This window comes from Gymnoscopelus braueri (genome assembly GCF_963280865.1).
Source record: "Gymnoscopelus braueri genome assembly, chromosome: 17".
NCBI lineage: Eukaryota > Metazoa > Chordata > Actinopteri > Myctophiformes > Myctophidae > Gymnoscopelus > Gymnoscopelus braueri.
In genome coordinates, this window is record NC_137617.1 from 26,872,024 (window position 1) to 26,884,202 (window position 12,179).

Sequence of the window (12,179 nt, forward strand, 5' to 3'; positions counted from 1 at the left end):
ATTTCTTTTGGCATTTCTGCCAAATATTTTCTTTATTTCAGACAGTGACAGTGAGAGACAGGAAAGACAGAAAGACAGAGACATGCCTGTAGCAGTATATTATAAAAAGTTAATATGCATGAATCATGAGCTCGGCAGCAGAGGAAAACAGTGCAGGGTGAGTTGGTCAAGGCACCAACCTCAGCTTGGAGGCCCTGCATGGCCATGGGACCTGGATTCATTCATCATTTCTCAGGTTCGAGATCATGTGTATTCCGTGACCACACATGTCACACAGCCAGTCCTCGAGGTCGCGACGCTTCACACTCTCAGACTCCCAATTCACAAATTCGATTCCATCAGATCTGGTCATAATAATAACCAACAAGAAGAAGCTCATAGCGTGGCACCGAGTGCCGCGCTATGAGCTTGTAGATCTGCAATTTTTTTTGAATCGTGGAAAATTTGGGCAAATCTTTGAATATATATATTTTTAAAGCAAACATTTGTCAAATATTTTGTTCCAGGGACGCCCCAGAAGCAAAGATTTTAGTTACAAAAGTTCGCTTTAAAAAATATATACTCACAACGTATTTTCACAACTTTTCACGATTCCGCGCTATGAGCTTGTATATCTGCTATTTTTTGGAATAGCCAAAGAAATCAAAAAAATGACAGAGACGTGTTCCCAGAATGGGTTAAGTAAGGTAAGTATAGTGAACTTTGAAATAGAGAATTACATGATGAAAGATCTTCGAAACAGAAAAAATCAATAAATAATGAAACCAGTTGAAAGCGGTTGAAACACAAACCTGACGTAAGACTAGACCTGATCAAAGCCAAATCTGCCCTGGTTTGACTTTGATTTTTTTTTTGACTGGCATTTGCTCTTTTCTCTCGTGTGTCTCTTGTGTGTTATTATGAGGACTCTAGAGTGTGTCTGGTTGATTGGTATCACATATTATTGACCGTGCGGCTGCTTTACAGGCTAAGTTATTGTTATTGATCCCGCATTCTAAATGGTCCTCTGTTACGCTGAGGTGGGAGTAATTTCATTATCGATCAGTGTGACAGCACGCTTGTCGGCTTTTGTGAATAAGCTGTGTGTGTGTGTGTGTGTGTGTGTGTGCGTGTGCGTGCGTGTCTTTGTGTCCATAATTTGTTTACTCGATTGTGAAAACTGTGAAATCCACTTCAAAACAGAGTAATGAAAAATAAATGGACGAACATTTCTTAACCCTTTAAGACCTGAAGCCGATTCTAAATAAATGTCTTCTAAATCCTAACAGTTTTCTGAAAAACCTATGTTTCTATGTCAGTGGTTCTCAATCTTTTTCATGTCAAGGACCCCCAAAATGATATGTATTTGGCCGCAGACCCCCATCTCAAAATATTTTGTTCCAGGGACCCCCAGAAGCAAAGAAAAGAGTTAAAAATGTTCGCTTTAAACAATATATATTCAAAGATTTGCACACATTTTCATGTTTTTTCAAAAATAGCAGATCTACAAGCTCATAGCGCGGCACTCGGTGCCGCGCTATGAGCTTGTATATCTGCTATTTTTGAATAGCCAAAGTGTAAAATAATGATTTTTAGCTCCAAAAAAAAAAGTGACACATGATGCGTTCCAGGTCTTAATTGGTTAAATGGAACACGGTGCCCTATAAGCTGATCTCTTATTGGCTTCCTGCCTTGCTCCCAACCAGGTCTCTGGAGAGGAAGCTGCAGAGGCCGCTGCTGGCTAAGTCCCGCACCCTGCCCAGCATCCCCCAGTCCCCCACGGTCTCCAGGGTCCATCACGCGGACCTGATGACCGGTGGAAGCCCGCCACGCAGGAAGAACCCGGCGGCCCCTCCCGCCGCCAACCATCCGAAAGCCTGCACTCTGCCACCTGCAGGTAAGGAGGACACACTTCAGTATAGCCTAGCCTGGAAACCAGACAAATCTGTCAGTGCAAAAAAAATAAGAAAAAAATAATAGCCCTCGGCAGATTTGGTCTGGCCCCGCCCGGTTGTGATTGGATTTCCCTGCCCCCCGGAGTTGTGGGGCACCAATCAGGGCCCAGTGTGCAAATATGGGGCGGGTTTATCCCCAGAGGCATTCTTTTGAGTCCGCCCCTTGGAAATGCAAACGACCGCAAAACAAAATAGCAGATATACATTTTTACTGTCTTTATTGTTTTTATTGTTAGTTAGAAAATGCCTAAAACTACATTTAAAAGGTAACAGCTAATTAAGAGCAATAATCTGATTAAGGGTTTCAATAATCGGCTGAAAATAGTCGTTAGTTGCAGCCTTAAGGCGGTTACAGACCGGCGAATATACACAAAATTCGGACTCGTTCCGAATAATTAAAAGACGCTTTTTTCGCTCCGCGAAACTGGTGTGGAAGCTTGCATTGACTTTACAAGGTTTTTAAAAAAAACGTATTATTCGCATGAAAAAAATCGCCCCGGTGTGTAAGGACCTTTAGTCTTAATGTTTTGAGTGAAAATGCAAATTTGGAACACTTATTTGCTTTTGTCAGGATTGGTAATAGCACAATATGGCACTTGACAACAGCCTGACTGCCTAGCCTGGTGTTGGGCTTTTATTGCAGAGTGGTTTCATCATGTGATTGTTTTGATTATGTAAAACACAACCTGTCGAACAGAGCTGCTTACCATTTTCATTTTGTAAGGGGGCTAAGCAGACCCTTTTCCAGTTACCGTATTTTCCAGATAGAGAATTGTCCACTTTATTCCCCTCATTTTCTCTCCAAAATAGCCCCAGCTGTGCTTTTCTCACCTGAAAGTGACAAGAGGGAGGAGGTGTTTGGGCTTTTCCCCCACAATGTCCCCAGGGTATCCTATAGTTATCACCAGAATTCACAGCATGTCTTTGCGAGCTACAGTGGCCGGATAAAAAAAATACAAGGTTCTTTTCAGACACATTTTGCAGAGACACAGCGTGATTTAAGTGGTTGATACTTTCTCCCAACGGGGAGTGAGCTACTGCTCTGGGAGTCTCAGGCTTATAGGCCTCTGAGACATTTATTCCTCTACCACCGTGATTTGCTTCTTGAGATGTTTTTTTTTGTTGTGTTTCCCGCTTTCGGGACAAACTCAAGAAAAGTTGCCATTGCAGAGGCCAAAACATTCAAGCTGGAGGAGGAGTCCACCGGGGGCTTTAACCAAAGCTTGTCAGGTACACTGTGATACAGGTGGTCCCCATCTCCCTCCTGATCTTCACCCTTCCAACAAACAAAATCCGTTCTCCTTTGATATCCGCCACCTTCTGAAACGCTTTGCAAGAAGTGGCCAGCTGTCTCAGCGGGAGCTCACACGACACAGGTACAGGCCTCCTGTCTCTCACGCTGTTTTGTAAGTGAAACTTACTGACGGTTCAAGGAGACGTCACAGAGTCTGTCTGGAGGCCGCACTCTGTGTGCGAACACAGATAGCTTTCATCTCTGCCATGGGTGAGCCCTTATTTTTCACGGTAGAAGCAGATAAAAGGGCACGATTACCTATATATATATATATATACAGTGTATCTGCTATGACATCCGCGTCTTTGACATTCTGTCCCTTCATGGAACATAAGGTGGGCAGCATCTGCACCCAGTAACCCCAGTGCCAGTGGGTGTGGGTGTGGGTGTGGGTGTGGGTGTGGGTGTGGGTGTGGGTGTGGGTGTGGGTGTGGGGGGGGTTACTCATAGCTGTCAGATGTGAAACAACCTGCCCCCCCCACCCTTGGCACGACATTTCCTAGAATGGAACTGACAGTAATCAACGAGCCATCAGCCCTGGCTCAGGGACAGAGTGAGCGCCATCTCGTATCACTCAGATGACCTCACTGAAGGACACCCTCCCCCCCCCCCCCAAACCCCTTATCTCACCCACAGTCCACAAATGTTAGATTTGAGCTTGGTGTTGGCGGCGGCCTTAACTGAGTGTGTAAAGAGAGGCCGTCTGGTGATCAGAAGGTCACCGGTTCCCCTTTCCCGGCTGTCCATGTCTGTGTGTGTCCAAGAGTCCCTGAGCAGGACACCTAACTAACACCTAACTGCTTGCTCCCGTGCGCTCATCATGACCATCTAAGCATCCATCAGCTGGGCAATCTGGGAACCCATCGTCAAATAAAAGGAAAAACAGCGCCCTCTGCTGTTTTTTTCCCTTTGAATTTCACTCTGGGGGGACCGCCCAATAGAGCCTATGCGCGTGACATCATCGTAGCCGGAGGTTATGCGGGAACGCCTACTGAGTGGCAAAAAAAAACTTTCTGGCCTTGACAGCCCATACATCCAAACAGAAAAGTCCTATCTGATTGTATTACATGATGTTAAAGGTTTCATGACGTTCAGTTTTACCACACATTAAAAGTCTTTGTCATGGTCCTTCAAACGTGTATAGAAAGTTTGAACAAAAAATTCCGCTCCATTGATCCATGGCAGGTGTTTTTCTCTCACATTTCTAAAGCCTTTTCAACTGCAATGAAAAAAATTATCTTTGCCTGCGGGTGTCGCTAGTGAGGGATTTTGCCTGTCAATCATCGCCTCTGCTCCGCCCCCCCCCCCAAAGGAAAGGATAGGGGAGGGGAGGGGCGAGGAGGAGAGTGGGCGGCATTAATCGGCTGTGACCTCACTGCCGAAGGGCCAAGCTTAGATTACTTTTCAGCCTAATTATTCAGAAAACCCCAGACCACAGAAAATCCACTGAATGTTCAAAGTTCAGATTTTTTGGGTGTAATTGAGGTCATAAAACCCCCCAAAAAACATAACAAATAAAAAAAGTTAAAATGAATGTCATAGAACCTTTAAACTCACCAACATGGCAGCTGTACGGAAAGCTTGAATTATCCTCTTTCTATCAGCAAAGTTGTTGTTTCATAAAAATCCACCAAAGACATGTTATGAGCTACTTTCTGTCAATAAAATCCATGCAGGTGATTATTTTGTGTCAGAGTTTGAAAGCGCTCGTTTCCTGCATTATGTGCCATGCATTTAGAAACAGGTGGTACGAAGGACCGTTGAGTGATTTCCAACGAGCGCTTCCAAACTCCAACGCTCCATGCTGCTCAATGTTTTGCCACTCAGTTTAGATGAGGGGGGCGTGTCCCGGTGGAAAAGTGACGCATATAGCAGGAAGTTGGCCCGTTTGGTCCACCCTCAGCCCTACTCCTATGTTTTCATTCCCACTGACAATATTTCGCCCACGGAACACTAAACAACATTTCTCCCACGGAACATGGATAGTTTTGGTTATACGCCCACTTGTTTCTATAATGGAAGAACAAGTTAAAATGCTACTAACTTTCCGTGGTGTTGCCGGCTCAGAGGACGCCATTGTTGAATGAGCTTGGGTTTGTTTCCAGTGGGAACGCATGAGAAAGCGAACGCACCGATTTAAATCCCGCCCACTACATTTGATTGGGTAAAGCGCGGCTTGGTTCCTGATCTAAGGCCGGCCCACTTGTAGGCCACTGTTCACACGTTCTGAATGGCCCTACCCGACAAGATGCAGCAGCGCAGCTCAGAATCTGTTCTTGAGAGATTATCAACTGGGTGACGCTGAAAACTGTATTTCCTCCCTATGGGATTAACAAAATGTCTCTCATCTTGAGCTGTCACCTCGTGAGCCCCTTCATCCTTATCCTTCATTCCTTCAGCCACCTCTCTCTCTCCTCCTCTGCCCATTCATCCGCCTTCCAGCGCTTGTCGTTCCCCGGGGAAATGAAACAAAGTTGATAAGTAGCAGGGGAAATAGAAGTCAGTGACCTCAGAAGATGAACTAGTTGTCAGATTCACACGTATAGGCTTGGAGACAAGTGCAAAGACAGATAGACCCCAATTGCATTTGGTCATTCGGGCCACTTGTATCTAGATTGTATCCAGATTATTTGTAACTGGAAGGATACCGATATAACCAATATTCATGTGATAAATATGAATATGTGGTAACACTTTAGAATAACTATTCGTTATAAGTAGTCAATAGATCATTCATAAACTGTTAGTTTATGAGTTATTAATGACTTGTTAATCATTTGTTAATAGTTAGTTAAGGATTAATAACAATGCCTTATAACTGCTTAATAGATCATTTATAAATCATTAGTTAATGAGTTATTAATGTCTTGTTAAATGTTTGTTAACAGCTAGTTAAGGAGTTGTAACCATGCCTTATAGATAGTTAATAGATTACTAACAAACTATTAGTTAATGAGTTATCAATGACTTGTTAAATGTTTTAATGGTATGTTAAGGATTTATAAATATGCCTTATAGATGAATAATAGATCACTCACAGAGTATTAGTTAACTGACTTATTAACTGTATGCTGATTATTTATAACTATGTCTTATAAATGCCTTATAACTAGTTAATAAATCATTTATAAACCAATAGTTAATGAGTTACTAATGTCTTGTCAAATATTTGTTAACAGTTAGTTAAGGAGGTATAACTATCCCTTACATATACTGTATATATAATTTATATATTACTCACAAACTATTAGTTAATTACTTGTTAATAACTTAATTAAATATTTACTACCTGTATCCTAATGATTTATAACTATGCCTTTTATATGTTCAAAGTATTATGAACAAGCTATTAGTAGAACACTTATTAATGGCTAATTAAGTATTTGTTAATAGTTAATATATTATTGGGTAGTTATTCTAAAGTTGCAACTATTCCTCATTTACTAACATGAGTTAAGTATTTGTTAATGGTTAATTTATGTTATTGGGTAGTTATTCTAAAGTTGCCACTACTCCTCATTTACTAACTATTAACAAATACTTAACTTACCTTTTACAAATCAATTGTTAATGATTTGATTCCCATCTACTAATACCAGAGACACGTTGTACAACAGCAAATGGGTGGTACAGAAATTTGATGTGATACTGTGGACATATTTCACATTTTGGTACCTCAACCTTGTTAAATATTTTACAAAATAAATACCTCAGATGAAATAATGAACATTGTATTTTTAATGAATAAAGAAAACAGTACAAAAATAACAAATGCATCCATCTAAAATAACAATAGCAAATAAAGAAATAGTCATATCAACAGTAATACAGTAATTAGAAATAACCAAAAGGAATACCTTCATAATCCCATCATAATCCGCCTCTACAGTCCAGATTACATATAGCTTAATCCAGTGGATATACAGCACACACATTAGCTTTAGCTTTATAGCAGGCCTTCTGCAGTAAGCAGTATGGCCACAGCAACACCATGTGCTAAAATTGTAGCTATGCTAATATTGTAGCTAACAGGCTAATAAGTGTTCCCAAATTATAAATCTTACTCTTTTTCATCAAACAAACAAAAACGAATTATTAACATTAACTAATAAACACAACAGTTCATACAGTTTTCATGGTTTTGCACTACATCACCTGAAATGCATAAAATAGAATACACAATAATGTATCAGATACAGCACAATGACCCCTTCTCTTGTGTCTTGTTCACAATAACTGAACAACATCCTGCTCCTTTCCAAATAAAAGGCAGTTCAGCTTCAGAACTCCATTGAGACACACTGCCATCTACTGACACAAAGTGGTATTGATACTACACTACAGACTAGTGTAGTGGCATGAACTGAACTGTATAGGACAATGAAATAAAAATACATGGAACATACATGGAACATTGCCAAAAATGGTAGATAAGAAATGACAGATTTTTAAGTTCACAGCAAGACGCATTGCAACGTGTTGTGAGCTTGTAGATCTGCTATTCCTGGTCTGATATTTCTGGCGAATGAAGAGAAACAGAAGAATATAATTGCAACTTCACAAATTTCAAATTGAGGGTTATTACTTCTAAAAAGGCCCAGTAAACACCTAGGGGTCAGTTATGAGTCCATTTCTGGTCATGGCCTGACATGTTGAAAAGGGGCATTTTTCTTGAGTTTTTCTTCTTTCAGTAGAAATAGCAGATTAGAAATAGCAGATCTACATGCTCAAGTCTGAGCTTGTAGATCTGATATTTCTAATCTGATATTTCTACTGAATGAAGAAAAACTGTTCAGTTCATTCAACTATACTAGTCTGTAGTGTAGTACCAATACCACTTTGTGTCAGTAGATGGCAGTGTGTCTCAATGGAGTTCTGAAGCTGAACTGCCTTTTATTTTGAAAGGACCAGGATGTTGTTCAGCCCTGCGCAGTGCAGCTATTGTGAACAAGACACAAGAGAAGGGGTCATTGTGCTGTATCTGATACATTGTGTATTCTATTTTATGCATTTCAGGTGATGTAGTGCAAAACCATGAAAACTGTATGGACTGTTGTGTTTATTAGTTAATTTAAGTAATTCGTTTTTATTTGTTTGATGAAAAAGAGTAAGATTTATAATTTGGGAACACTTATTAGCCTGTTAGCTGCAATATTAGCATAGCTACAATTTTAGCACATGGTGTCGCTGTGGCCATACAGCTTACTGCAGAAGGCCTGCTATAAAGCTAAAGCTAATGTGTGTGCTGTATATCCACTGGATAAAGCTATATGTAATCTGGACTGTAGAGGCGGATTATGATGGGATTATGAAGGTATTCCTTTTGGTTATTTCTAATTACTGTATTACTGTTGATATGACTATTTCTTTATTTGCTATTGTTATTTTAGATGGATGCATTTGTTTTTTTTTGTACTGTTTTCTTTATTCATTAAAAATAAATTGTTCATTATTTCATCTGTGGTATTTATTTTGTAAAATATTGAGCAAGGTTGAGGTACCAAAATGTGAAATATGTCCACAGTATCACATCAAATTTCTGTACCACCCATTTGCTGTTGTACAACGTGTCTCTGGTATTAGTAGATGGGAATCAAATCATTAACAATTGATTTGTAAAAGGTAAGTTAAGTATTTGTTAATAGTTAGTAAATGAGGAGTAGTGGCAACTTTAGAATAACTACCCAATAACATATATTAACCATTAACAAATACTTAACTCATGTTAGTAAATGAGGAGTAGTTGCAACTTTAGAATAACTACCCAATAACATATATTAACCATTAACAAATACTTAACTCATGTTAGTAAATGAGGAGTAGTTGCAACTTTAGAATAACATAAATTAACCATTAACAAATACTTAACTCATGTTAGTAAATGAGGAATAGTTACAACTTTAGAATAACTACCCAATAACATATATTAACTATTAACAAATACTTAACTAGCCATTAGTAAGTGTTTTACTAATAGCTTGTTCATAATCCTTTGAACATATATAAGGTATAGTTATAAATCATTAGCATACAGGTAGTAAATATTTAACAAGTTATTAACAAGTCATTAACTAATAGTTTGTGAGTAATATATAAATTATCTATCAGGGATAGTTATACCTCCTTAACTAACTGTTAACAAATATTTAACAAGACATTAGTAACTCATTAACCAATGGTTTATAAATGATCTATTAACTAGTTATAAGGCATTTATAAGACATTGTTATAAATAATCAGCATACAGTTAATAAGTCAGTTAACTAATACTCTGTGAGTGATCTATTAGCCATCTATAAGGCATATTTATACATCCTTAACATACTATTAAAACATATTTAACAAGTCATTGATAACTCATTAACTAATAGTTTGTTAGTAGTCTATTAACTATCTGTAAGGCATGGTTACAACTCCTTAACTAGCTGTTAACAAACATTTAACAAGACTTTAATAACTCATTAACTAATGGTTTATAAATGATCTATTAACCAGTTATAATGCATCGTTATTAATCCTTAACTAACTATTAACAAATAATTAACAAGTCATTAATAACTCATTAACTGACAGTTTATGAATGATCTATTAACTACTTATAACGAATAGTTATTCTAAAGTGTTACCGAATATGTTTTCAGCAAAGATTTACAGTAACATAAACTCTGCCACAAAGCTTCCTCTAACCCATTAAGACCTGGAACTCATCTGTGTCACTTTTTTCTTTTACACTTTGGCTATTTAAAAATAGCAGATATACAAGCTCATAACGCGGCACCGAGTGCCGCGCTACGAGGTTGTATATCTGCTATTTTTGAAAAATAGTGAACATGTGCGCAAATCTTTGAATATATATTATTTTAAAGCAAACATTTTTAACTCAAATCTTTGATCCTGGGGGGTCCCAGGAATAAAATATTTTGAGATCGGGGTTGGCGGCCAAATACATATCATTTTGAGGGTCCTTGACATGAAAAAGTTTGAGAACCACTGATATAGAAACATATGTTTTTCAGAATACTGTTGGGATTTTTAGAAGACATTTCTCGAATCGGCCTCAGGTCTTAATGGGCTAAATTAACATTATGTTAAATGAAAAACATTAGACATTTAATATTAAATCATTATTAAAGTAGCTCGGGTGGCGCAGGGATACAGTTCGTGCCCACCACCACCACCCACCGTGGGGAAATAGGGGTTTGAATCCTCCACGGTGCCTCCAGCTTGGAGGGAAGCCAGGCAGGGAGGGAGGGCCGATCTCTGTGGCTGCACCAGCGACTCTTACAGGTTGGTCAAGGGCACCAAAGAAAGAAAGAAAGAATCAACTTTACTGTCACATCACAGGGCAGTTTCACACGTTGTGATTCACAGAGAGAAGTTTGTGTCCGCAGCCGTGAAAGGTCTCTTTACTTCTGAGCGCTGCCTTGAAAACTAGTATGTGATAAATATAGAACCGCATCAGAGAAAATGTGATGTTCAAGCATCCACACAATATTTTTAACGGCCCACTCATTTTATAGAGCTGCTGGCACGGGAGTCCCGGCACTCATTCACACACACATTCATACATACACCGATGGCGGAGGAAACCATGCAAGGCACCAACCTGCTCATCGGGAGCAAATTAGGGGTTCAGCGTCTTGCTCAAGGACACTTCGACACTAACTCTGGGGGAGCCCTGGGAACCTCACGGTTGCCATCCGGCCGCTCTACCGGCCACTCTACCCATGAGGCACTGCCGACCCCATGGTGGCAGCCGTAACTCAACACCTGCGCAGTTTGATATCAACTGCGTTATACTCCCGTCCTGTGGGAGGCAGCAAAGTGCTGTTTGATATCAACTGCGTTATACTCCCGACCTGTGGGAGGCAGCAAAGTGCCGTTTGATATCAACTGCGTTATACTCCCGACCTGTGGGAGGCAGGAAAGTGCCGTTTGATATCAACTGCGTTATACTCCTGACATGTGGGAGGCAGCAAAGTGCAGTAATAGGCATCCAGTGTGGTGGAAAGTACATGAAGAATAGTTCGCTACTGAGGCAAAATATAGGGCCAAAGAAGGAACACAAATGTATACGGAACAATTAAAGGTTAGGCCTACACACTATCCAAAGGCTACAGCCATGAGTGATTTTTTTAGGCTAAATGTGTAGGAAATTGGACACATGGTGTGCCAGAACATAGCAAAGCCTTCATCAGGGGCTGCACAAATACTTTATTTAAAATGTAAAAAGAGGTTTAAATAGGGCATGCACAAATATCTTATTTATAATGTAAATACAGTCATGAATATTGTATTTGATCTTGGCATCCAGGCTCTGCTACATATTACTCTCCGCTCAGCGCAATTAGAAGACAAAACCCACGGGGGAGACAGAGCGTGGACCTGGGGTGCAACGACACACATACACTACCAGTGGTGGATAGTAACTAAGTACATGTACTCAAGTACTGTACTTAGGCTGTCTAGACCCCTCTCTGGCTGTCACCTGCACAACTGTATTTAATCATTTCAACCCTGTGTCATTCTCTAAACTGATCATGCAACTCAAAACCTCATCCTGCCCCACAGATGCTATCCCCACTCACCTCTTTAAGGAGGTCTGGGAGTCCATTGGGCCTAGTGTCCACAACATCATAAATAGCAGTCTGGCCTCAGGTGTTGTACCAATATACTTTAAAACAGCAGTTGTGACACCACCAATCAAAAAACCCAGTCTCGATACCTCTGTCTTGGCAAACTACAGACCAATTTCAAAACTTCCTTTAATTTCTAAAATCCTTGAGAAAACTGTTTTATTTCAATTACAGTCTTTCTTGCAGGAACACAATATTTTTTGATGTCTTTCAATCTGGATTTAAAGCATTTCACAGTACCGAGTCAGCGTTGTTGAGGGTATTCAATGATGTGCTATTGACCACTGACAAAGGTAACTCTGCTATTTTGCTACT

At 39.8% G+C, this 12,179-nt stretch overlaps 1 protein-coding gene across 1 annotated transcript in view; it reads left to right on the plus strand.

The window, feature by feature from the left end:
• The window catches only part of ankfn1b (ankyrin repeat and fibronectin type III domain containing 1b), a 275,489-nt gene that overhangs the window by 64,317 nt on the left and 198,993 nt on the right, over positions 1-12,179 (plus strand). The window contains exon 3 of the mRNA XM_080454714.1: positions 1,686-1,876. Coding sequence (XP_080310840.1) covers positions 1,686-1,876 — 191 coding nt within the window. The remainder of the gene's footprint in view (positions 1-1,685; positions 1,877-12,179) is intronic.